Source organism: Lepidochelys kempii, chromosome 15, assembly GCF_965140265.1.
Source record: "Lepidochelys kempii isolate rLepKem1 chromosome 15, rLepKem1.hap2, whole genome shotgun sequence".
NCBI classification, from domain to species: Eukaryota; Metazoa; Chordata; order Testudines; family Cheloniidae; genus Lepidochelys; species Lepidochelys kempii.
In genome coordinates, this window is record NC_133270.1 from 12,770,302 (window position 1) to 12,797,205 (window position 26,904).

At 50.3% G+C, this 26,904-nt stretch overlaps 1 protein-coding gene across 1 annotated transcript in view; it reads right to left on the minus strand.

The window, feature by feature from the left end:
- Window positions 1–19,691, minus strand: part of LRRC75B (leucine rich repeat containing 75B) — a 33,146-nt gene extending 13,455 nt beyond the window's left edge. Inside the window, exons 1-3 of the mRNA XM_073313714.1 lie at window positions 19,112–19,691; window positions 12,061–12,189; window positions 4,787–4,899 (exon numbers count right to left, since the gene is read on the minus strand). Of these exons, the coding sequence (XP_073169815.1) occupies window positions 4,787–4,899; window positions 12,061–12,189; window positions 19,112–19,399 (530 nt within the window). The 5' untranslated portion in view covers window positions 19,400–19,691. The remainder of the gene's footprint in view (window positions 1–4,786; window positions 4,900–12,060; window positions 12,190–19,111) is intronic.
- Between the last annotated feature and the right edge of the window lie 7,213 nt (window positions 19,692–26,904).

Genomic DNA, 26,904 nt, shown 5'->3' on the forward strand with positions numbered 1-26,904 from the left:
GATCAGAAGAATGGAGAACCTATCTTACTAGAGGGGACTCAAAGAGCTTGGCTTGTTTATCCTAACCAAATAAAGGCTAAGGGGAGATATGATTGCACTCTATAAACACATCAGAGGGATAAACACCAGAGAGGGAGAGGAGTTATTTAAGTTAAGGGCCAATGTTGGCACATGAACAAATGGATATAAACTGGCCATCAATATGTGTTTAAGCTTGAAATTAGATGAAGGTATTCTAATCATCAGAGGAGTGAAGTTCTGATATAGCCTTCCAAAGGGAGATGTGGGGACAAAAAAATTTAACTTATTTCAAGACTGAGCTTCATAAGTTCATGGAGTGGGTAGTATGATGAGATTGGCTATAATGGCATCTGGCCCATCTGTGACTACTATTAGCAAATTATCTCCATTGGCTAGAGATGGCACACTAGATGCAGAGGGCTCTGAGTTGCTTTCCCAGGTGTTTGGCTGGTGGGGGGCCTCCCACAAAGTCAGGCTCTAACTGATCACCATATTTTGGGTTATGAAGGAATTTTCCCTTAGGTCAGAGTGGCAGAGACCTGGCGGGTGGGCGTTGCCCTCCTCTACATCATGGAGCATGGGTCACTTGCTACTGTGAACTGGAGTAAATGGTGGATTCTCTGTAACTTGAAGTCTTTTAAATCAAGATATGAGAACTTCAGTAACTCAGCTGGAGATTATGGGTCTATGACAGGAGTGGGTGGGTGAGGTTCTGTGGCTGTGCTGTGCAGGAGGTCAGACTAGATAATTGTGATGGTCCCTTCTGGCTTTAAAGTCTGAGTCTGTGCAATGCAGCGCTGGCAGGATGGGCTAGAGAAAGTCTGACCTCTCCGGCAGAGAAGCCAGCAGAAATTGGCTACATTGGAAGAAGCCAGGGAGATGGCCCTGAGGGAAAAAGAGCGAACTTGAAGGAGAGCTAGAGGGTTTGCAGATGGAAAACAGCCTGTCAAGCTATGAAGGCCTCTGTAATTTAGGGAAGAAAAGAAGAAAAATTCCCTCAAGTAGAAGTTGCCCTAGGGTGGGCAAGGTTTTCAGTGTGGGGTGGGGTATGGAGCAGGGTGGCTTACTCCATGGGCTAGAGAGCATGGAGCTAAGCCAGCCCCGATTACAGGATGAGCCCCACCTGAGGGGAATCGGGTGATTCCAGTATCAAAGGAGCAGGAAGTTGCAGTGATGGGGCTGCACTGAGGATCAGGAAGCTGTGATGAGTCTCCAGGCAGGGAGGGAGGTCTGGGAGGCCAAAGAGAAATCTTGCGTTGTGTGCACTTCTGAATGGACTTTGTTTGGGGGTTCAGAGTTATTTTCAGTGTATTTTGTATTAATAAGCCCAGGAGGGGTGTATTTCGCCTAAGGGGGGAAAAAAATGAAGTGAAATTTGAGTAATCTGGAGGGGAAACTGAAGAAGGCTGTGTGTAGTGTGACCCTAAGCCACCAGGGGGCACACAAGCGGCAGCTGGCCAAGTTACACTTGCATAACACCTCCTAGCTATACCTGATTGCAAGGTAGCGTTGCCCATTTCGGACTTACATACATTTCCCTCCATCATACACAATCTAGCTGTTGTCTCATTGCTTATTCCTGTGTGTTACTGACCACAGAAGTGCTGCAGCTGGAAATGGAGGCTGTGGAAAACTTCAAGGCCTGCAGCTGTGTTTGGGCTTGGATCCTCCAGGTGACCATGCCTCTTGGGAGATTTTAAAACCCTGTTTACAGCTGTTGTTCTTCTGATCTCAAGCCAGGGATCAGTACCTGCAGGCTTGTACATGATCCATTGCCCCAGCTCTCTTCTTCCTGTGCTGTGATGCTGTATCAGATGGGATGGTGCATTTCCCAGTTATAATCCTTGTAGAATTCCAACAGAGCCGAATTAAGCGCTGATGTTGGAGTCTAACAAGGAAATGGCTTCACTGTGTCTCAAAACTGGGGCTCAGGGGAAGTTTCACACTGATGCGCGGAACCAGGCCAGACACGCCAGGTTTCAGATTCCTCTCCAAAGTTGTTTGTGGGTTTTTGTTTTTTTTTGCACTGGAATCAGGCCAGTCTGCCCCCCATAGTCCCCTCCAACTCCACCTGACCCATAACAGCCCCCCTTGGCACCTTCACTGACCTTTAGGTCTCTTCAGGGTAATGGCAATGGCCTGCTACTCAGAGGTGGTTTGGGGAGACAGCAAGCCTCCTCCCTCCCCCCCTTCAGGTGGTTCCCCAATTCCAAGGTCATGCATATACCTTCTGTGGCCCTTCAGTGTAGACACTCACTACAGCGCCAAGAGGAGTTCTTCCATTTGCATAGGTAATCTACCTCCCCGAGAGGCTGTAGCTAGGCTGACAGAAGAATTCTTCCATCAGCCTAGCCCTGTCTACACTGGGGGTTAGGTTAGCAGAAGTATGGGTGTGGATCTTTCCCAAATTGAGGTCAACTTAGCCCTGTCCTTTGACTAATGCTGAGGTCACTTCGTGCATGTGAATGTGGCTGAAGCCAGCCCAGTCTCTCTTTATTTCTGTCTTTTCCTCAGCCTCCCGAATGATTGATGTCAGGGCATCAAGCATGGCTCTGGCAACAGGGTGAGCAGTGAAGTGGTGGGTTATTTGAAGTCTGGAGACAAACCTTATCGGTAAAAAGAAAAGGACTTGTGGCACCTTAGACTAACAAATTTATTAGAGCATAAGCTTTTGTGAGCTACAGCTCACTTCATCGGATGCATACAGTGGAAAATATAGTAGGGAGATTTTATATACTGTGACAGGGCAAGGCCAGATGGCTATAGAAAAGTAGTGGGAGATAGATATATTAGCTCCAGGCTAAACAAATCCCTGGTACCAGGTTAAGTGAAATGGAAGCTGCTCCAGGTCATTAAGACACCTGGGGTCAATTAAGAACTTTCCAGAAGGCAGGGAGAAGGCTAGGTTGATTGGGACACCTGAAGCCAATCAGGGGCTGGCTGAAACTAGTTAAAAGCCTCCCAGTCAGTCAGGTGGGTGAGCATGTCAGGAGCTGTGGGAGGAAGTTGTGCTGTTGGAGAGGCTGAGTAGTACACACCATATCAGGCACAAGGAAGGAGGCCCTGAGGTGAGGGTGAAGTGGAGCTTGAGGAAGTGAGGGCTGCTGTGGGGGAAGTAGCCCAGGGAATTGTACATGTCATGTTTCTAAAAGGTCAGCTACCATAGCTGATACTATTAGGGTCCCTGGGCTGGAGCCCGGAGTAGAGGGTGGGCCCAGGCTCCCCTCCCCCCACTTTTGCCCCCTGATTAATCATTGAGACTGGGAGACAACAGAGATTGTGCAAGGAAGAATAACTTCTCTTCACCTCCTTTGCTGGCTTATGATGAAAATGGCTCAGTAGACTGTGACCCTTGTCCCTAGAGAAAGAAGGGTTACGTGGAGGGTCACAGTGAACCTCTGAGGCTAGCGAAATCCGCCAGGAAACACGGGACCCACGGAGACAAGGACAGAGCATTGTCACAATACACAGAGAACATGAAACAATGGGTGTTACCATACAGACTGTAACAAGAGTGATTACAGTCTGTATGGTAACACCCATTGTTTCATGTTCTCTGTGTATATAAAATCTCCCCACTATATTTTCCACTGTATGCATCCGATGAAGTGAGCTGCAGCTCACGAAAGCTTATGCTCTAATAAATTTGTTAGTCTCTAAGGTGCCACAAGTACTCCTTTTATTTTTATGGATACAGACTAACACGGCTGCTACTCTGAAACCTTATCGGGTTAGGAAAGCTCCCACGAGCCTTGAAATGTTACTAGGCTAAGGAGCCTTTTACTGTGAAGCTGCTGGTTTAAAACCTGCCTGGGACAGCTGTAGCTAGAAGTTATTGCTGGCTGATGGCTTTTTGGTGGCCCATATGAAACGAGTTTGGTGGTGTTAGTCCCCTTTCCCAAGTGTAAGTGTCCACAGCATGTCAGACACCTATTCCCTGGCATCAGTGCATAGATACCAATGGAAGCAGACACCTTTTAGAAATACTGGAGAGAGATCACAAAAGTCCACTACCAAAAATGGCATTACCTGGCTACCCTGTCTCAGCAGAGCACTAGAAGGTGGTTTTGGAAAGTCATGTGCCCTCCCTCCCTTGAGGCTGTCCCAACAGGGTGCCATGGTTACTCCCTGGCCAACTGTGTAAATCGGGAGTAACTTAACCGAAATGAATCGAGTTGCAGAGGGGTAAAGCTGCTGTAACCAAGATCAGAATTTGGTGCAGCAGGTGGAAGCTTGCAGCCGGCTATTCCTGAGCTGCAGTGCAGTGGAGGATGTCAGTCCCCAGGGCTGCCCGTCTCACATCTTCCACCAACACCGAATTCATGCAAAGTTACATGAACTTTCCTTCACATCCCCCGTGTCCTTCACGCCCCGCCCCTCGCCAGCCCCGTCCTCCAGGAAGCACTGTCTGCATTGCAGGAACTCAAGAGTTGTTGGCTGGAATTCACCCTGGGCAGCTCTGAGAACTTTAAGGCCTAGAGGGCCATAAAGAAATAACAAACGAAGCCTGCAAGGTCGTCCTAAATTGGCCATGAACAATTTGGCTGAGGTACCTTTAAGAGATCGAAATCAAATGAAGCATTTGGTTGCAACTCAAGTGTTTTGAACGTGGGTGGCTTTTCTCTTGGCTCGTGAGGGTGCAGACAGGGCTGGGCTAGTGCACACCATGGCAGTGAACACAGGCCTCTCCCAGCTGGCTGTGTCTGAGGTGACTGAGTAGATCCCCTCCTAGCCACCCCTTCCCTTTCCCAGCCGAGTTGCTCACCATGCTTGGGACTTCCTGCGGGGCATGCCATGCCTACGCCACGTGGAGTGAGGGCTCAAGTGGTAAATCAGCTGCCTGCAGATCCTGTCCGCGGACTTCCAGGGGTCATATTCCTGGAAACAAAGGCACAGCTCAGCCTCCTGCCACGTGACTCTGGCCCATCCTGGGAATGCTCCTGGGCCACCGGGAGAAGGTGGAACCTCTAGAGAGCCTCAGAGAGGACAGATGGGATGGGGAGGAATGAGACCCACGGGGAGGTGGGATGGAGACAGGAACAAGAGGCGGGGGTAAAGGCAAAGATGGGGCAGTAGACTGGGGCGATAGGAGGTGAGGTGATGGGCAGGGGAAAGGGAGTTGGAAACAGAAGAGTGAAAGGAGGAATGTAAAAGGGGGAAGTAAAGGGAAGGGGAAAGAGCACAAGTGACAGGAACTCCAGAGCTGGGAGTGGGGCTTAGGAAAGGGAATACCTCCACCCCACCCTCAAATCTGGAGGGAAGGCTTGTGGCTCCTCCCGTCAGGTCAGGCTTGAGACCACCTGGGGAAAAAAAACAGTGTAACCTCTCTCTACAGTGCCTCAGGGGTGCCTATGGTTCCCTACAGCACATGGCCTGGGGGAGCAGGGCTGGGAGTCACCCTCTTATCAAGGGGCTTCCTGCCCAGAAGGGGTGATTTGTTTTTAATACTCTGCTAGGTAGTTCCTGCTTTGGCTTTGGCTGTGGAGTGGGGGTGGGTATTTATATTTTAATCCTGGGGTGTGCTCTGGGATGGGAGGGTTTGTTGGATTTTGCCCTCTTCAGACTGGGAGGGAAACATAGTAACCTAACCACAGCTCTATACATGAAGCCTTCTTGTTCCTTGCCATCCATGGAAAATATCTGCACCTTCAAACACCCCACAGGTTAGAAGATCTGGAATTGAACAGCTCTGGAATCCAGCTAGTTGCCCACTCCCAGGTCTTCCTGCATCACTGGCTTGTTCCACCCTCCCACCCCCTTTACCATTGCACCTGAAAACGTGCAAAAATGTACACCAAGTTCAAGCTAAAGACTTACTAGGAGACAGAAAAATCCCATTCCCTAGTCATGTAGCCCTCCAAGGGTCTCCATTTCGAACGTACCACAGCATGCAACATTACTCACACCAGAAAAACAGCATAGGCTATTGGCTACACAATATAGTTAAAACTATAAATGTGCAAGCTCAGTCTCCATTTACAGAATCCCCCAACTGCTTATGATCAACCTGTTTCAGGGCAACAAACTGAGCTATATATAAACATATTCTTCCACTCCACCACCCACTGAGAGACCCTACAGAGCTGTGATGTCACTGAATGGGCAGTGGGAATGAAACTCTTTGCAATCAGCAAATTGCAGCCAACAGCGTGTTTCTGTGGCGGAGAAGAGCAAAGGGGAGATGTTCAGGCCGGGGGGATGGAAAATGGTTTTCCGACTAAATGGAAACATTCACCAGAGAAATTCCCTTTTCACTGAAAATTTGGAGGCTTTAGAGAAGAGCCTAAAAACATTTTCCATTTTTTGGTTGTCAAAAATGGAAATAACATGTCCTGTTATTGTCCTGTTGCCAAAATTAGGGAAACTTTTTTTTCAGGTTTTGGTTGCCCAAAAAACCCCACAATTTTTGTGTTTTGGATCTTCTGTGAAAACATGAGAAATTTCAAAGAAAACTCTTTTCCTGACCTGTTCTGGGGAATATAACTTGGGGCCGGGGTGGGGAAAGCCATTAGCCAAGCTCCCCTGTGGACACACTTTCAAAATGTAACTCTTCTTGAAGTGTTTTATTCTTTTTGTATAAGAAGCTGCCCTAGAGCACAGAGTCTCACGTTAAGCCTGTTGTGATGGGATGAGCCATTCTGAGACTTGAGCAGTGTGTGGAGAGGGATTCTTAGCAAGGGCTTTTTAGAATGAAATCTGTGAAGAACCCCTGCCCAAGACAGTCCATCCCTACAGGCTGAGTGATCCAGGGGCAGGGATTGCTTATGATCTCTGTGAGTTCTGGATACCAGCAGTGGAACTCCATGGTGATTAGACTGTAAGGCCCAAATTTGTAAAGGCATGTGGATTTTTCTCTGCTCAGTGTTTGCAGGGCCCAAATGACGTAGATGGCTAACTCCCCTTTTGAGAAGTGAGTCAGATGCTTAAAAGTCAACGGGATGTAGGCTTCTGTGAGATGGAGGCTTGGTCTACACTACCAACTTCTGGTGATATAACTATGTTCCTCAGGTGTATGGAAAATCGACACCCCTGAGCAACACAGTTATACTGACCTAACCCTAACCCCCTTGTAGAGCTGGTGTGGTGTGGAGTGGAAAGCATACTGCACCCCTCTCCAAGGGAAGCAGGGCTACCGCCCTGGTTTATGAACCATGGGAACCCCCAGGAGGAATTCTGGGTCCAGCAAGGTCCCTTTGCAGCCCTCTCTAGTGCCCTGAGTGTGACTGTCTGCATGGGGAATGCAAGGCAGAGGTTTGAAGGATATTTGCAGTAGCTGCCCACACCAGAGCTGGGTGAGAGAGAAGAGTGGGAAAGCGGTAGAAGATTCCCCTTCCACCTACCTTTCTGTCTCTGCACGGAGGCATATGTCTGACAGGGCAATTTCCTGCAATGTCTTAGGAAGACCTTACTGTATTACTTTTATGTATCATTGTGGACCGGGATTGTATGTAACTTCTTGGGGGCAGATGTGACAGATGAGAGACATGGGAGTTCAAAAAACTGTACTATAAATGTGCCAGACAAATCTGGACTTTTTGGACAATAAGTGGAAAGAGGATTTCCTCTGGAATTCCTAGGGTGAGGTGAATGCAAATTTCCCAACTCCAATTATGCAAAAACTCGGCCTTTCAAAGCTGTGCCCTGAGGAGAGGGTCCCTGTCTGATGATTATCTGTTACACAAGGCCAAGATCAGTGCGGGCCTTTGTATAAAGAAATGGCTGATCTGTGCAGTGTCTGGTCTGGTGCTGGATCTATGACAGATGAACTTCTAACCAGTTGTGGGGTTAGAAGGCCTAAAACCTACCAGAGCCACAGGTTGATTTGAGATGATTTCTGGTAAGCTGTTTAGCAGGTGTGTATGTTCTTTTATTGTTGCAATGCTTTCACCTTAAGAATAAAGGTGCTTGCTTGGAAGGAGCTGAATCGTAACTTATAACTGCAGGCAATACATGGGTCATAGCCCTCAGAGAAAAGCAAACTGCAGGCACTGGCCTATTTCGACAGTCTGGCTTGCTGGGGATGTTGCAGTGTAACCCATGGAGCTTTGCAGCCTTAAAACCCCGACAGAGGATGGAGTGAGACATGGGTCTTCACCCAAGATAGGTGACAGCTACGAGCTGGAAGTCTAAAGCGCATACCCTGGAAGGACCACAGAGGGGGATATAAGTGCAGTCGCCTGAACTGTGACAGTGTCATGGGAACATTGTGGGATTATCAGGGCCCAGCGCTCAACAGCAGGTACGGCGTGTGTGTGTGTGAGAATTACTGTCTGGTGGAGGTTGTACATTGCATAACAAATGGAACTGATTAAATGAATTGATTTCTACCCAGGGAACGGCACAGGGGTGTGGGTGTGTGTGTATGTACATGGGGCGTTGGGAGCTGCCTTCATCCCGTTGCTGCCCTCTTCATTAGTAATTATTGTAACGATCTAGGTTCAGGCCAACGTAGGACATTCTGCTTGAGTATGGGCAGGTACCACCATCCTACCTTTATACAGAGAAATTCCAGGATGACTGCCATTGTTTTATGCAGCCAAGCTAAAATTGCTTGGATTGAATATTTCCCAAGCCCTAAATCATGTGATTTATCGTCAGTCCTTCAAATACTGCACGCTCAACAACCAGCACTCCTGTCCCATTCCCTACCGTGCCTCCTGCTGGGAGAGGCTGGGACTGGAGTATCTATGAGTGCCTCGCATTCCTGCAGAGACTCCTGCTCTGGGCCATTGGAAAGAGTCATGGTGAGTTGCCCACAGTCAGTGGTCTGCTGTCATTCCCGGTGATAAAAGATGGCACTGAAATAACTGAATTTGCTTGCACAAGTTCTTCTGGGGAGAGGGATAGCTCAGGGGTTTGAGCATTGGCCTGCTAAACCCAGGGTTGTGAGTTCAATCCTTGAGGGGGCCATTTAGGGATCTGGGGCAAAAATTGGGGATGGGTCCTGCTTTGAGCAGGGGATTGGACTAGATGACCTCCTGAAGTCCCTTCCAACCCTGATATTCTTTGCACATGCTGCAGGATGAATGACAACGGGCAGAGCTGAAAGTGATATGAGTGCTTAGAGAGGGCCAGTGTCATCAGGTGAGGATTCCCAAATGTGTCTGACTTGTTTAAAAAAAACCTTCATAGCTGCCTGGCTTCCCAGCCCTTAGCTGTGTGACTGCAACACAGGGTGTGTAAGTCAGAACTGGATGGGTAAAGCTGTCAATTACTCATTTCATTCTTTATGGCAAGTGCTTAGAGTACCACGCTTCAGGCCCTGTAACTTTGCGAGGAAGTAGCTGAAGCATCCCAACTCCCTTGGGACGTGCGGCACATGTAATACCAGCGGGTGGCTTCACAGCTATTGTGTATGGTGCCACTTACAGCAAACAGCCGGGAGGGGTGCACTGTGCATACCTGCTCTGCTGCAGCCTTCCGCATAGACTCCCGCTCTGACTGGCAGGAGCCCTGTGGTTTAGGGTGATAGAATATCAGGGTTGGAAGGGACCTCAGGAGGTCATCTCGTCCAACCCGCTGCTCAAAGCAGGACCAGCACCAACTAAAGCATCCCAGCCAGGGCTTTGTCAAGCCTGACCTTAAAAACCTCCAAAGAAGGAGATTCCACCACCTCCCTAGGTAACGCATTCCAGTGCTTCACCACCCTCCTAGTGAAAAAGTTTTTCCTAATATCCAACCTAAACCTCCCCCACTGCAACTTGAGACCATTACTCCTTGTCCTGTCCTCTTCCACCACTGAGGACAGTCTAGAGCCATCCTCTTTGGAACCCCCTTTCAGGTAGTTGAAAGCAGCTATCAAATCCCCCCTCATTCTTCTCTTCCGCAGACTAAACAATCCCAGTTCCCTCAGCCTCTCCTCAGAAGTCATGTGTTCCAGTCCCCTAATCATTTTTGTTGCCCTCCGCTGGACACTTTCCAATTTTTCCACATCCTCCTTGTAGTGTGGGGCCCAAAACTGCACAAAGGACTTCAGAGAAGGCCTCACCAATGTTGAATAGAGGGGAACGATCATGTTCCTCGATCTGCTGGCACAGATTGTGCACAGCCTTCCTATTACTTGCCTAAGGTCTATAATCCAGACTTTTGTGCTGCCGAGTACCCATATGGAAAATGGAAAGAAACAAGGCGGGTGGCTGAGCACTGCTATTTATCCCTTTATGTGCTTGGAGGTCTGATCCTGCAGGGTGCTGAGCCCCATCTACTCCTCAACTTAACTCCCATTGACTTCAGGGGCAACTGAGGTGTTCAGCATCTTCAGGGTGTGTATGTCTCCAGAGTGCAATCTATCTGATAAACAGTAGGCCAGCAGAAGAAGGTAGCCCCATCTATCCCCACCTCCCCTGGAAGGCACTGTGTCTTGTGAGGTTGAAGAGGCAGTCAGCATGAAGTAACTTAGAACTATAAACCCAGAGGTCATTGGAATGACAGTTGTGAAGCATTTTCATTGCAAACCCCCATTTTTAGGTGCTTATAACCTTCAGAAAGAAATGACCTCCTGGGTGGACATTTTTCATGCTGCTTCTCAGCCCATGGGGCGTGATTAAAGTTTTCACAATGTTTGGCTGCTAGTGAGCTGGCTGATTGGAGGGGCAGGGTGGGAGTGGAAGGTTGTTTCTGCGAGCTAATGGCCTACCACAACTAACCCTTCCTGACCTGAGGAGCCCTCCGTGTCCCACTGACACCAACAGGACGTCTGGCGAGGGAGGGTTTGCAGGCTCAGGCATTCAGGAAATGGCGCGGGTACCTTTTGGGGCTTGGATAACTGAACTGTCCCAGGTGGGCTGGTAGGAAGAACACTACCTTTACCCATCCTGCATGCAGCAAGGTCTGACCTACAGCATCGATAACTGAGCTGAAGCAGCACCTTGCGCGCACACTAGACAGGGTTTTCCTTAACAATGTAAGGCCCAACCTTGCAAAGTGCTGCGTGCCTCCGCTCCCACTCAGGTCACTGGGGCAGCTCAGGGCACTGCAGGAACAAGCCCTACTGGCCAGATTTTTAAAGGAGCTCAGCCCCCTTACTTGGGGTCAGATTTCCAAAAGAGCTCTACGCGGCAGACCCTGGGCTCTTCTGAAGATGTGTCTCAGAATATCCGAATGGGAGAAGCTGGGGGCGAAGTGCTCCTTGAAATATCTGGCTCTCAGTTAAGTGGGACCTGACCTCATTTGAAAATCTAGTCCAATATGCCGGTGCTGAGCGCTTGGAAATCTGGCCCTGAGCTCTTTCAATAACCTGGGGTCCCAAGAGCCCACTCCTGCCAAAGACAGCTGGTTGACTTGAACAGGAGTCGTGCACGCAGAGGGCTTGCAGGATATCTATCTGGAGGTACGGGCATTTATCTGAATGTCTGACTGATTACATGTACGCATAGGAACACTTAATCACCGCAGGCGCAGCGCTCCTGAGATATTCAGGAGATTGCAGGACTAGAGCTGGAGGTCCACCCCCCCGTGCAATACATTGTTCAGTCTGATGTGCAGTCATGTGACTTTTCCTCCCCCCTCCTTTCTTAAATAAGGAACTCTAGTGTATTCTGCTGACACTTGTGCGCCTATCCTGCCACTGCACTAATCAGGGGGGCTTGATCCTCCACTCCATTATGCCCATTTTAGACTGGTGTAGCTTATTTGTGTGGCCAGACCATGTTAATGAATGCATGCCAAGGGGTTGCATGATGAAGACTGGCCTGCAAGCATGGGTGTATTTCCTAGATGCCCCTGCATTTTTGGACCCATTTGCACACAAACATCCATGCACATTGTGGCTGAGTTCACAACTGCTGTGGGAGGGAATTTCCTGACTTCTCTGCACTTAACACACAAACTTTAATGCGTTTTTTTTTTTAAATGACTTCTATATACATCTATGGCAGCATTTACGATGTCACACCAAGGGAGTAGGAGTTGGCTGGTTCTAGAGAACTACAGCTCCTAAGCCAAACCCAACGGAGAATGGAGTGGCATTGGGCAGTTCAATAAGCACATTCCTGGATCAACTCTTTCTCCCCCAGGGACCACTGTATTAGTGGGCTTCACCTTTTTGGGGCACTGCAGATCTCTAGCGAGGTTCATCAGCAGGTCGTGGGAAATGGGGTCCACCAAGTTGAGGAAAGTAGCATTCTTGTAGAGCACTTCACTGAGGCACGTACCTTCCAATCCCAAGTCCTAGAAGAGAATACAAGCAGTTAGACTCTGTTCTTCAGGGCCCCCTTACAGTTGCTACATGTTAAAAAAACATAGCGTGGAAGCCATAAAACCACCATGCTAGGGTCCAAGAAGAAGAGATTGAGTAATGCAGGAGGCTGCCTAACAATGGTGGAGCAGAACTATATTACTATTGTGATGGGGGCCCTTTCAGTATCTGGATGAATGGCTGGATAAGACCGATTGAATGGCCAGAGCTGGGTTGGTCTAGACTGGAGATTGTCTACTGTATGAGGGGCAGAAAAGGTTTCACGCTATTAGCCAAGGAAAGGTGAGTCACTCCATTCCCTGCGGGAGCCCACAGAAGGAGAGGCTAGAGGCAAGCTCACAGCTAATCCAGCTCTGCTCTGTCCCAGCAAGAGTCCCCGTAGGAAAGGTGCAGGAGCACCGGCGCTGAAGGAGCTGATAGCTAGTTTAGCTGCAGCCTTTTCGTGGGGAGTGAGTGCCTATGAGTCAGAGGCCGGACAGGGCCACCTCAGCAGCAGCAGTGAGATCCTCATAACTGTTGCGAAGAATCCATTTGTAGTTTGTCCCCTAGCGCAGTGCTACTCAAAGTGGTGGTCCGCAGACTGGTGCCTGTCCGTGAGCCATTGGCTGCCGGTCTGCGCGCACACTGGGGGGGGGGGAAAAATTTGCTGGTCCCCCACCTCAGCTAGCTTGAGAAGCACTGCCCTAGAGCTCTTGCAGCATCAATGGGGAAGCAGCAGCCTGCTTCTCTCATCTCCACATCCCTGGCCCAAGCCCTGGCTGGGAACATGGTCCCTAAAGCTCACCTGCAGGCTCAGGGTATACTGTGACTTACGCTAACTGGGAACATCAGGAGAGCCTGGGAGACTGTTTGCAAATGAAAAGTCTCCTGGGCAGTGGGGGGTGACGGGATGAATCATGTGATGATCCCCAGGACCAAGCATTGGGAGGCTTTTCTATGCTAGAAGGGAAGGCGCAAGTCCCGATAGAAACTGAGGGAAACTCTGATCTGGCAAAGGTAAGCAGAGATGCATGAGGCAGTGAGAAGGATGAGAAACGGAGGAGGAGGAGAAGAAAGGAAACCTGGCAAGGAAATAGATGCGCTCAGCAGAACAGGCTCTGAGGAGGGCGAAGGCAGGAGTGGCAAGTAGCTGACGGGGAAGGGGGAAGAATGAGAGAAGTCCCATGGGGGAGGGACTATGCTGGGACTTGGCTCAATCGACGTGGAGGATTCGGATGAGGGAATAAACAAGACATCTGCTCAAGACGTTGCTGCAAGGAGACATGAGCAAGCAACTGGGTGTCCCAGGTGCTCTCATTACTCTGCTGAGTCTGTGCTTAATACAGCGCAGGGCAAAAGGTGCATCTGCAGCACTGAAGGAAGGAACTGTGTGCGTGCACGACCCCCGGGGGACAGAGCCATGGGAGAACTGGGGTATCTTGACCCTAGACATCAGCAAGAGAAAAAGCAACACCCCTCCCCCCACCCGTCTCTCACCAAGCAGAGAGCAGGATACAGAAGAGTCACTGGCTCCAAATCCAATGCAGAGAGGAAGAGGCGATCACATGTGCCAGAGACGCAGTTGAGTGCATGTTAGCTCATTGTCTGTGCATCGATGATTCCTACAGGAGTAGGATATCCCCAAGCAAACTGAGCAACATCGTTTATGGGTCAACAACATAAGAATAAGCTGCCACACATGGCTATTGATATGGACACCTAGGCACGGGCTAGGAATGCATCAGGGCATCATGCCAGCACCTGGCTTCACCATAACACATAGGGGAAGTTGGCACAGGTTCTCTAGTCCTTTTCTCACCCTCCTAAATACAGCGTGACGTACAAAGATGTGGGAAGCGGGGCAGGGCTGGAAACTCGGCAGCCGTAATTAAACACTCGGGTTCAGCAGCACCCTTTGGAGCTTTCCAGTTAAAGAGGAATCTGCCTTCCTGTTTCTCATCCCTTAGGTGAGAGGCTTGTAAATAACGTGGCTGAAAATAGCCACTTCAGAGTGAGAACGGCTGGTATAGACTATCAAACTGTGAGTCGGGACCCCAGAGTGGGTCGGGACCCCATTTTAATGGGGTTGCCAGGGCTGCCTTAGACCTGCTGGGGCTTGGGGATGAAGCCCAAACCCCACTGCACAGGGCATAAGCCAAAACCCAAGGGATTCAGCCCTGGGCAGCGGGGCTCAGGTTACAGGCCCCCTCCTGGCTGGGGCTGAAGCCCTTGGGCTTCGGCTTTGACCCCTACCCCGTGCAGGGCAGCGGAGCTCGGGCTCTGGCTTTGACTACCCCACACGGGGCAGTGGGAATCAGGCAGACTCAGGCTTCGGTCCCCCCTCCTGGGGTCGTGTAGTAATTTTTGTCCTCAGAAGAGGGTCACGGTGCAATGAAGTTTGAGAACACCCGGTCTACACGTTTTCAGCCCAGAAGCACTAGTTAGTTGATCCCGCCCCCCGAATATATCGTTTTAAGGAGTTTGGTTTGTGACTAACCGACAGTACAGACTTATGGTTTTGACCCATTTACATTTTTGTGTTCTAATAATTTAATTATCGTGGGCCTGATCCTTGGCTGGTGTCAATCAGTGTAGCTCACCTGGGCCCGATCCTCTGCTGGTGTAGACTGTAATGGAGCCCTGCGCACTGACACCCGCAGAGGATCTGGCTCCTGGTTTTTAAAATGGCAACTTGCCGTGGCTAATGGAGCTGGCCCAGTGCTGACACCCAGAGCCCCGCTTGGACTGGGTCCTGGGAATGGAACAGAGCCAGGCAGAGCACTGCCCACCCGCCTTGGCATGTACTGGCCCTGAAAGTATAAAATTACAAAACTGCCAGGTAAAAATCCAGGGCTAGAGCATGGCTGTCAGAAGCCTGCTCTGGAGGCTGGAAGGGGTGGGCACATTGCAGCGGCAGCAGCAGGAGGAGGAGAAATTATTCCCCATGAGGCTCGAGGGGTGGATGGGCGGGGGGAGGCACCTGCTCCCTCTGCCCTGGCTCAGCTCTGCTGCTGTCCTTTATCACCCCCTTGCCCTGTCCCCTTTGAGATGGCTAGCTCCAGCACCCATGCTAGGCTCCTTGAGCCTCCCCATCTCCTTGCAGCTCAGCACAGGGACCGTTTTTGCCCTTCCAATGTAGGTTCTGAAATGAAGTTGAACCCCTTAATATTTCACAAGTGAATCTCACTCCCTCCAAACAGCCGTCAAACCCCGCCCCACCTGTGCCCATCGCTCTGTGGCTCTTGCATGCCTGTTATTCTTCAGGTACGCCGGTCTGTATAACGCGGGATGTCCCGTGACAGACTGGAGCCGAGGGTTGCAATATACAAGGTAAGGAAGGTGAGGGCCGATGCTTCCACGTTCCACAGCCAGTCAGGGCAGGAACAGAGGAACGGTTGGAAGGGCAAAGCACAAGCTAAACGGTTAACGACCGGCTCATGAGAGACTCTTCAGTTCATTGCTGGCCAGGCAACTCTTTAGCTACCAGTGCTACTGCCCAAGCTAGGACGGCCGTAATGCTGTTTCTGTCCCATGGCCCTGTCGACGGTTAGCCACGGAACGGCACAATAACAATTCTACTAAATGACATTACAAAGCACACAGGGCAGTAGGTAGTCGTTAGTATAAGTGTTGGCTGGATTCTCTCCACCTGACTCAGCCATGATAATTACTGTGTCTGATTTCTATGTGTCTGCACAGCACGGGTGCATGTGAATGACCCTATATCCTTCACGGTAGGTTATTGCCCTAACACACAAACAACTGGGAATCCTGAGCTGGGGACAAGGGGGGGGGGGAAAAAGTGAGTTAAAGGGAAATGTTAGTTAGTACCCGGCTCTTCTCAGATGAAGTGCAGAAGTGGGAAGGATGGGGGCACATGGCTTAGCCTAGGGTTGCCAACACTGTATTTCAAAACTAAGGGACTGTATTCTTAGCACTCCCACCCCACCCCTCCTCCCAATATTATTTATTTATTTATTAATACTAAGCCGTGCTCACCTACGTTTGCTGGGGTATTTCCTGCTGCTGCTTACAGCCCTCAGCAACTCCTGATCTTGTTGTATAGAGATGAAGACATCAGGGATGTCCCTTCTAATAAGGGACTGTTGGCTGCCCTAGAGCCGGACCCGAAAGAAATTGTCAGGCCATGTGCAAAGGAAGGTTTCAAAATGACCTTCCATTCCAGATGGCCCAATGACTCAACATTAAAATCCCAGCTGCCAGCTAATGACCCTTCTGGAGACTTCAAGATCTGAGAGGGGTTTAAGTGTTTGTCTAGAGGTAAAAGATTCTGAGCACCACAGGAAATGACACACTGTAATTCCAGCCTCTGGCAAAGCCTACAAAAGTCCCTTCTTGTCACATCACTGCATTTTAGAGGCTGAAACTTGCTTATTTCCTCCCCTCCCCCCCTGCAAGCTTCTTGTAATCATGTCTCTCCTGTCCTCTGTCTGCGTGAACCGCCCCCTCCCCCACAGCGGCTTTCCGGAGAACATGTACTCAAAATGATTTCAAGTAAAGGAATGGAAATATTGTATTTATGCCAACACAAAGACTAATGTATTGAGTCTGTATGTTAATGGGGTAGGAGGTAGTGTAAATTCTACTGCAAGGGGACACACTGAAATTAAGAAGCTACGCTGTTAGGTCCCAATTCTGCAAATTCTTGCTCATGAAAGTGCTGTTTACTCATAGGAGTAATCCCTCGAGTAAGTTTACTCATGTGAACAAATTTTGTAGAATCAGGACCTTACACTAATTAAACAAAATACTCTTTACACAATGACTCTGTGGAACTCACTGCTGCAGGAGAATTATGATTATGTGGTAGTGCATAGAGGCCCTAGAAGCATTAGTCTAGGGGCTGCACAAACATGACAGGTGACCCCCGCCCTAAGAGCTTACACTTTAAGTAAGTTTATTAATCAGTCTTATGTTGCATGTTTCAAACGAGGATTAGACAATTATCTAAACAAGGATGACACCTGCTAGGATAACAAATTGTAAGGGCTTTCAGTCCTCAGAAGCTGACCCATTGGGGTCAGGAAAAAGTGTCCCTCTATGATACAGAATACAAACTTAAGCGCGGAGTGCGGCTTGTGCCTGCATTGATCCTGTCTGTCTGTGACAGGACACCAGAATGGATGAACCTGTTCCAGGACAGTAATAGTTGTGTCCTTATGATCAATTTAGCACAGGACTGTCTGTATATTCCCTTTTTTCTCCTGGATGGAGACAGACAAGAACAAGTTTGCCTGTGATCCACTGACCCGCTTACCTCTCCTTCCCTGACTAAGTTATCCCCAAACCGACATTCAGTATCCAGGGCAGGGGCAGTCAATAGGCGGACCACGGGCCAAATCTAGACCACCAGATGTTTTTGAATGGATCCCAAAATCTTTATTTACTTACTATTATCATTATTTTTGTGTTTTAATTTTCTCTGCAGTCTGGACCTTGACCATACCTTGATCAAGACATTTGGACCTTGACAAAAGAAATAGACCACCCCTCATCCAGGTCCTGCACCCAGACTCCTCAGTAGCCCATTCTGATTGAATCAACAGGCAGGATTAATTTATGGAAAGGGGCTACCTCTTGTTAGTCTCTGGCATAAAATGGCCTTGATTAGTAGGTAGCTTTCCAAGGTCCTTGCCTGAAGGAGTTTTGATCATGGGTTTTTGGCTCTAAAATCCTTAATTGCACAGATTCAGTTGTGTCCCTAGTGGTTATGGACAGACAACTCCCACTCACCCCCTCTTTCTGAGGGATTTGGTTAAACTCGCCTCCTCCCGCACAATGAGACTTAGTAAGATGCTAATGACAAAGATGCGTGTCCCGATGTCTAGCTTTCAGGGCTCCCGTGCCTCTAGCCATCCTTCCTGCCACTGGTGGTTGTGTGGAACAAAGAGGCTGCCTCCCTCTCCCCACGTCCACACCCAAAGTGGGATTGCTGACCCAGCATCTGCATGCCTGGTAAAGCAGCACAAAGAGCCTAGCCCCTCTCGCACACCCCCCCCCCTTCCATGGACCAATCACTGGAGGACTGTGCACAAATCACCCCACCAACACCCCAGAAAGGGGCAAATCCAACCCCGCCTTGTAGCTCCGTGGGGAGAGTGTTCGGGGTCGAACACAGCAAAGGGGAAAGCGGAAAGGATTCTGCTCCAAATCAGGAGCTTCGCTCCGTGAATAAGGGCCGCGTCGGGCTCCATTCCCGGAGGCAGCCCTTGAACTCGTTGCAAAAGGTACCATGTGAAAATTCATTTCAAAATGAGGGAAAATCAGAATCCCTCTCCCTGCTCATCCCAGATTGCCCTCTCACTAACAGGACCAGCGGTTCCCGTCTTGCCATAGACTCCGTTAGCTCCTACCAGCCCTTCCCACGATTAACCCCTTCCCTGCTCTGTCATGTTGGGGTGGAACGGCTTTGTTGTTTTTTAGCATCCCTCTCTCGGTGGTTTTGCATGCACCTGCTTGCATTGACACATTCCCTTTTTTAGCACAATGTTTTTTCCTCCAAGCACTTCTTAAAGGGCCTTGCTTACTTTCCAAATTTGGTCTAGCACTTGCATGCATTTTCCACTGCTTTTTTTTCTTTCTTACTGCTTAATTTTGCTTGCACTTCCCGCATGACTTCCTTGCTAGTTTGCACTGCTTTATTTTTGTGTGCTTTTTTTGCACTGGTGTATAGCTTTTCAGCATTTTTTTTTCGCATTGCTTTCTTGCTAGTTAGCGTTGTTTTATTTCTGCACACCTTGTCTGCACTGCTTTGTTCAGCATTTTGCATGCACTTTTTTACACTTTAGTCTTTGCGTGCACTTCTCTTGGCATTGCTTGCTGATCTTTTTAAATAACTGTTTCTATTTATTTTCCATGCACTTTTATTTTTCATTGCACTATTAAGTCATTTACCTTTCTGAGCAATCTGAGAATGTGGACCGCGTGTTCTCTCTTGTGCTCCCGGATGGTCGCCTGGATCTCTCGGATCCATCCCACCCTCCTCACGTAGGGCGCCGGGTTGTTTTTCCTCAGCACCCCGGACAGCTTCTCGGAGTTCAGGATCAGGGAAGCGAATTGAAAGTCCCCGCGGTTAGTCTCCACCCTCCTGTGCGGCTCCTTCCTAGCTAACCTGGGGCACGAGTCTTCTCCAGAGGCGCTCTCCTCCTCCAGGCTGCTTTGTCTGCTCAGCCTGGACCCCATGATGGATCCCCTTGCTTGTTCCGCTTGCAGCGGGGAGGAGATGGCTCTGCGCGGGGTTTACCAAGGGGAACCAAACGCTTGGGGCAATCAGCGCGTGAAACTGACCAGCTTGTCAGTCTCCTTTGAACCAGGGGGGATCTCAAGCCGCCCAAATCATAGCCGCAGAAACAACCTCTGAAGTGCATTCATCCCAGCTTGCAAAAAAAGGGTTGGGGGCGGGGGGGGGGGGGAAGGGGAGAGCAGGCACATGATTCCCCCCCCCCACCCCCCGAAATAAATAAATAACTGGTCCCCGAGTAATGCTGCTCTCCCTCCGAAAGGGGTGGGGCGGGGTGGGGCGAGGGGGCCGGTGCTGCTGGCTGTCGAAGGAGGCGCTTAGCCCTCGGCTTGTGGTTTGCGGGTCTCCGGCTGTCTGCAGCCAATAGAGGCTGGGCGTGAGCGTTTGGGTATGTGCCCGAGATCCCTTTGGAAAAGCGGGTGCCCCCCCCGACCGCCCCCTTCCCTTGCCAAGCGTCGCTGGGTCTCGTTAGATTTCTGCAAGGCGCGTGCGAATGCCCCCTGCGGGGCCCCGCGCCCCCCCTTTCTCTCCGCCCCGCGCCCCCCCTTTCTCTCCGCCCCGCGCCCCGACCCCGCGCCCCCCTTTCTCTCCGCCCCACGCCCCGACCCTGCGCCCCCCTTTCTCTCCGCCCTGCGCCCCCCCTTTCTCTCCGCCCCGCGCCCCGACCCCGCGCCCCCCCTTTCTTTCCGCCCCGCGCCCCCCCTTTCTCTCCGCCCTGCGCCCCGCTGCCATTTTGAAGCCCAGCGGGGAGACCCTGAGCCCGCGCCTCTTGCATGGGTGTGTGGGTGGGTGGCCGTGGCCGTGTGCACGCCCTGCGGGTGGGTAGCGCCCGCACAGACCGGGTGCCGTGGGTCCAGGGTGCAGCGGCAGCCATTTGGTCTGGCTTGTGATGCAGTCGAGCGTGGTCCCGCCAGCCCTGCGATGCTCGGCCCTTCCAAGCCTGCTCGCCCGGAAGGGACATCCCACGAATGGCTGATGCGCCCTGGCTGCCTTTCACGCTGGACTGTAATTTTCCCCTTTCTGAACCCGCAGGGTAAGGCGCCCCCCTGAAACTCCAGCCCTGCCCTTAAAAGCAAACACATGAGCTGATCCCAATTAAATAGCCCTTTTCTGGTTCTTTTAGCTATCTGTCTGAACCTGCATAAGAGTACCAATATCTGTCACAAGTGGGAACGTTGTAAAATACATGTCATGGGTGAGATCAGGTAGGCCAGTCCCTACAGCTGTGGGCAGTATTTTCCGTCAGTTCAGCTGTTACGACCAGTGACAGGATTTTTATAAATCCAGACTAGGGGTGAGAATTGTCCTAGTAACCAGTGGTTTGTAATGGATGCTCGGATTCTGCCATGTTTCCTTGACTGGTGTGGGCAGGGATTTTTTTTTCTTCCTTAGCCATTTCATGCCATAGACGTACTGTCACGCATGTTCACCCCTCGTCCCAGGCACTGTACATCAAGTGTACTAAGTTTCCTCTCAGACAAAACCCTCTTTATCCATAGTGGGTGAGGAAAGGATGCTAGAATCCCCCCCAGCAATAGCTGTGTGGCTAGCAAAATTCTGCTCCCAACATTAAAAGCGCCTCCCTCCGACCTTCCAGCGTAAGAGCTATTGAAACTCCTCCTTGAGCCGTCGTCTCCGTAGCATGACTTCAGCATGGAGTACATGAGCGTGGATAAGATGGGCTCAGATCTGCTGTATCTGGACTTGCTGCACTGATGCAATGAATGTGCATAAATATAGTTATACAAGGCTGGGGATTCACTTATTGCCTGAGAAGTGTGTGCACGCATTGTGTGAGGCTAGTCTCATCATCTTCTTGCTCCTGTTCAAGTACATAAAAAGTTGTTACACAGAGAAGGGAGAAAAATTGGTCTCCTTAACCTCTGAGGATAGGACAAGACGCAATGGGCTTAACTATCGGGGTGGGTAAGCACTGAAATCAATTGTCTGGGGAGGTGGTGGAATCTCCATCACTGAGGATTTTTAAGAATAGGGATGGTCTAGATAATACTTAGTTCTGCCATGAGTGCAGGGGACTGGACTAGATGACCTCTCGTGGTCCCTTCCAGGCCTACGATTCTATGATTCTTACAAAGGGGGCCTCCAGAATGGAAAGCTTAGATAACCCTGGCCTTACACACCTCCTTCCCTATTGCTAAGAGAGTCTCCCTGGGGGAAGTGACAGACTGGCAGAACTGGAAGCTGAAGGCCTATCCACAGAGGAATGACAGTAGCACCAGCTTCCCCATCCTGGCCTAACATACTCATCTCTATGGGCAAGAGGGGAACTCAGTATCCAGGCCCAGTCAGTCCTTGGCTTCTCTGCTGAGACACCAACCAGCTGTCTTAGAATGTAATGTTTGTTAGTCTGCAACAAACCATGGCATTTGTAGGGTAGGTTCATCCCTGGGGGAACAGAAGGGGCAATGTGTATTGGAGCAGCCGCACACAAGAGCGATCGCCCCAGGGAGAGAGGGCAGTCTCACCACACATCAGTACAGGACAGCTGCAACTCCACCTTGGGCTCCATAGAACTCCTGATCCAGACTGCCTCAGAGGCGCTAACCAGCACATCACTCAGCTGCCCTCCCCTCCCATACCTTCCAGCCCCATCTACTTCCTGGGCTGTTCTGGCCAGCTCCAGGCCCCTGCATGAGGGGGCTGCTGGTATCTTGCATCACTGTGACCCCTTCCAGGTTCACTTTTTGTCACCAGAGGCCTCGGCCAGCCTGGGGGCAGAAGCGAGTCAGAGCTGAAACGTGCACCAGGAAATAGATCCACTCTGTCACAATATATCTAGGGCTCTGGTTGTGATGGGCCAAATCTGAAGGCCCTTCCTCAGCTTCTACTCAACCCTTAACCCACTAGGACTTTTGCCCGACTGAGCTCCTGCCGCAGCAATCTCTGAAATCAATGAAGTCCCAAGGTGCTGCTCAGTGAGTCCTAACTCAGGCACCCTCCATTTGGAGCGTGTAAAGTCTGAGTAAGGATTTCAGGGTTTAGTCTGATGACTTTGAAAAAACACTGGGTCCAAAACAAAATCGATGGTGGGTCGCCTGGGCTCTGGTTGTGTCTCCAAGGTGTACTCATCACCAGCAATCAGTGGGGAGAGCAGAAAATACTGATAGTAAATGGGGAAAGGTCCTAAACTATCCAAGACGAGCAGGTCAGCCTCTTCCTGCCTCTCAGAGGCTGGATGGGGCATTTTTGTTCCATGCCCTGTCCACTGTGCTTCATTAAAAGGCACCACCATGGCAGCATTTGTAACTGAGGGATCCATTGAATAAATGAGTGTTTTTTGTGACTGCCTTCTTTCATGCCTTCTCTCAGGGACCCAGGGAATAGGGACATAGTCTCCAGTTTACACATGCTCCAGGATGCAGTCAGTGTGCATTGTTCCAGGGGGGTGGGAGAACTGAAGAGAATTAGTTAATAAAAATACAGTGCCATTACCAGGATACATCCGTGTATTCAACTTGAAAATATCCCACCAGTGAGCAAATCCTCCTAACAAACAGGGGCGCTGTCTGCAGCATGTATTGTCTGTGTGCTTTAAAATAGGAAACATAATAGCAGAAACAATAGGCACTAATTAGAAGCACACAGCAATTCTGGACCACATTTGAGAGCGGGAGTATGGGTGACTATTGGCTCATTTTAGACTAGGAAGGGCAAACCCTGCTCCTTCTCTCTGTGCGTGTGCAAAAGGCCTGCTGGCTGTGGAGCGGGTGTATTTCCACACCCACAGCGGACAACAAGGAGCAGAGCCCCATTAGGGTTCCCTGCACACTGCTGTACTGGGAGGAGACGGGGGCTGGCAGGAGCAGACAAGGGCAAGGATTAAATGGATCCTTCCTGTCCCAGAGGCTGAGGAGGCTATTGTTGTCACGAGTCTAGGACATGGGTTCTCAACCTCATCGTTCCAATCCCCAGGGGCGTCATGACCAGATCCAGGGGGTTTCCATGGATAGATGGGAGGGAATCTCAAACCAATGCAGGGAAGACGGTTCCCTAAGCTTTGTGCTGTGCTGGGGAGAGGAGTTTGGCCCTTATTGTTATGAATATGACTGACTTGGTTAAGGGATCGTGCTGGCTTATCGCTAGCGTGGATGGAAAAGTGGGCAACTCTCAGGAATTTATTGCGAGTCTCGCAACATTTGGTGTTTATCTTAAAGTCCTTGATCCTGGAGCTAACTGATTAGGGGAGACTCTCAGGTTTCTCCCCCCCCTTTTAAGAAAGGTATGTTTCTAGCCCTCAGGATTTCAGAGAAAAGCTTGTAAATGCCACCCCTCCATGAAGCCTACAGGCTTAGAAACTGGAAGGCAAAAAAAGAGAACCCAACATTTATTATTTAGGAAAACAACCCTTGTTTTTAGGCCAATTTCATTAATTTCAGTGCCCGTCACGTGATTTTTTGAACCCTTGGGGTTGGAAAACCAGCCTGTATGTCCTGTATATGCTAGCATAGGTCAATAGGCATGAACGCCTGAGACCCCAGAAACCAACAATCTGTACGGTATTGTGGGAGGTGCTATACACAAGCATCTCAAGCAGGGAGGTAGGTGTCACTCTCTGTCTTGGCTCTCTCTAACCAGGAGATGTCGATGGACATTCCAGGGTGGGAGTGAAGGATCTGAGGCTGTCATCCATGCACTTCTCCTCTGATCTGGCAGTGGCCGCTAGGCACATGTCCCCATACAGATTATTCGTGCTTCTAGCAGGGATGACCTGTGTGGGATGAGGCAAGAATGATGCAGGAACTTGGATATGAGTACATCTTAGCAGTGCTTTTGCAGCACTGTGGCCACTTCGGGGCAGCTGGGTGGAATTAGAATTTGCCCCTAAAAGTCCCCCTTAAGGTGAGAAAGCGGCTCGAGAACAAAGAGGAACGCTGTTGTTAGGGGCCGCTGTTCTGTTCTGTTTGCACAGTGCCTCCGCACAGAGTCCTGGGCCATGACAGAGGCTCCTAGGTGCTACAGATACACATAAGAAATGCTACTGGTAAAAGACCAAACTTCACCAGTGCACACACATCTCCTTATTCCCGGCCAGGGGAAGGGTTATGATTCCTGGCTCCTAGTGCCATCCTCACTCCGGCTGGCAGTGTGGTCAAGTACATAGGGTTCAGGGCTAGGACCCAGGACTCTGGCATTCCAGGCATGCCTTTGTCACTGCGTAGTCTGCGGCCCGGGACATACCACTTACCAACTCTGGGCCTTGGTTTCCCCATGAATAAAATGTGGCTAATAATACTTGCTTACCCCTTAGGGTTGTTAATGTCTGCAGGGTGCTTTGAAAATGCCAAATGCTGGAATTTTTATACCATTTTATCCCAATATGTCCTGTGATACCCCAGTTCCAGGATGAATATGAGCCCAGGCACTGTGGCTAGGGGGCTTTCCTCCTTCTGCTGGATGGTTGCATAAAGTATGTGTTGCATTATCTGTCTTCCCCTCCCTCCCCTGTTCAGCTGATGCTGTGAGCCTTAGCACTCCCTGCAGAGACTACAGTGCTATCTTATTGCAAACAGAAATTACTCCACTGCCCTTTCCCTGGAGAGACCCTCAATGGTTCATAGTGTGACTGCAATTCCAATTGCCACTTGCTTGTGTAAATCAGTCTCTCACGCACATTGTGGGCGTCCTGATTTGTATGCTGGGCAAGCCAGACTTGGATGACAATGCTCTTATATGATGAAGGTTACAGTTTTGACTGTTGTTGCTGGGCTGGAAACATAATTGATCAATTCCCTGTTTAAGAAGGGAAAGGGGATTACGGGATCTGGAGAGGCTGCTATGACAGACTGCCTGGTGCTTTCAGAGCATCATCTTTTGTTTGCTGATAAACTGGCTTTCAAGGCCTTGGGTGTGGCCAGCTTCCCTGGGGGCACTTCTGGGGACCGAAATGCTCTTTGGCAGGCTTCTCCAAGCCTACCCTGAGCTCACGGGTCCCTCCTTGTCTGAACATAACTATAATCCCAGTAGATCAGTGCTTGCAGCTCTCTGCTGCTTGCATGGAACTCCACATCACTAGCAGGGCTGTCCCCCTCCCGAGGGGTATATTGGGAAGCAGGGGAGAAGCCTACCCAGTGCTAGCTTAGATGGGGGCACTGCAGATTCAAAGTCTGCTAAAGTTGGCAGTGGGGGTGATTGCTGCCTGGCCACAGAATTGCAGGGAGGGACCAGTTTGGGAGGAAAGGAAGTGGAATTTCCTGCCTCACCTCCCCTGACACTGCAAAGCCACACAGAGTTTGGGGGCAGCATGGGGTGGGGGATTCTCCCCATGGCAGCACAGCATTTGGGGGAGCTGCTGGTTCAGAGGTGTCGAAAGAATCTTCCTGCCTCTTGTGGCAGCTCACAAGTTTGGAGGGGGGGATCCCCCCTGTGCAGTTTTTTTGGGGGGGTAGAATTGGCGGGGGTACCTCTTGAGGTGGGGGTAACATGCAGGCCGTCCCTGCTAGCAGCAGCTGGGCTACCATCCTGAGGAGCTCCTGGCTTGAAAGCAAGGTCTCTGCTGTCAGCTGTGGCTTTCACTTGGTGGAGTATTTGTAGCAACACCGCGTGCAATATTCATTAGCTCTTAAGATTTCTTCCTTCCCTCACAGCTGAGGCTCCCTTGTCAGCCCACAATGTCCCTTAAATATTGGGGAGCTCCTGGGCTGAGGCCCACATCTCTTCAGTGCCCTGTAGTGAGAGTGCAGAAAGGACAGTGCTCTGCAGACCAATCACGAATGAAATTCATGCAAATGAATCCAAGTCTAGCCAAGCTCTCCAGAAGAAAAGACTGGCTGGCCTGTGCATTCCCTAGATGGAGAGTCTTGGCCATTTGTGATCTCCAGGTCACAGATAAAGGGTGAGACATTACTGCAAGCTCAGGGGAAATGACAGACCCTGGCCAGTGCTGCATGGCATGACCTCGCCTTCCCCTTCCTACATTCAGAATGACCTAATTATAGAGATGCTGGTTTTTAACCAGCAGTGAATGGTGAGTCTCTGCAATCCATCCCCTGGAGTAACATTGATCCAGCAATGATCCCCCCACCCCCACCGCCTGCCTGGAAGGACACTGTCCGCTCTCCTGTTGCTTGGACAGCTAACTCTGAACACAGCTTCATGGAGAGCATTTACGCCATGCTAGAGAAAAGAGAATTCCCAAAACAGCCTTTCAGCTACCCCGTTGGCAGCAATACCAAGCAGAACAGTGATGGCAGGAACTATTTGTATCAGGGTAACCACAGGGGCCATCAGCATTGGGACCCTATTGTGCACGGGCCTGGACAAGACATGGGAGGTAATAGTACTGCTCTGCTTGCACTAGGGAGGCCTGAAAAGGAGCGACATGACCAGTTCTGGGCGCCACACATCTGGAAAGAGGCGGACAAATTGGAGAGAGTCCAGAGGAGAGCACCACAAACGATACAAGCATTGGAAAACCTCCGCTCTGAGG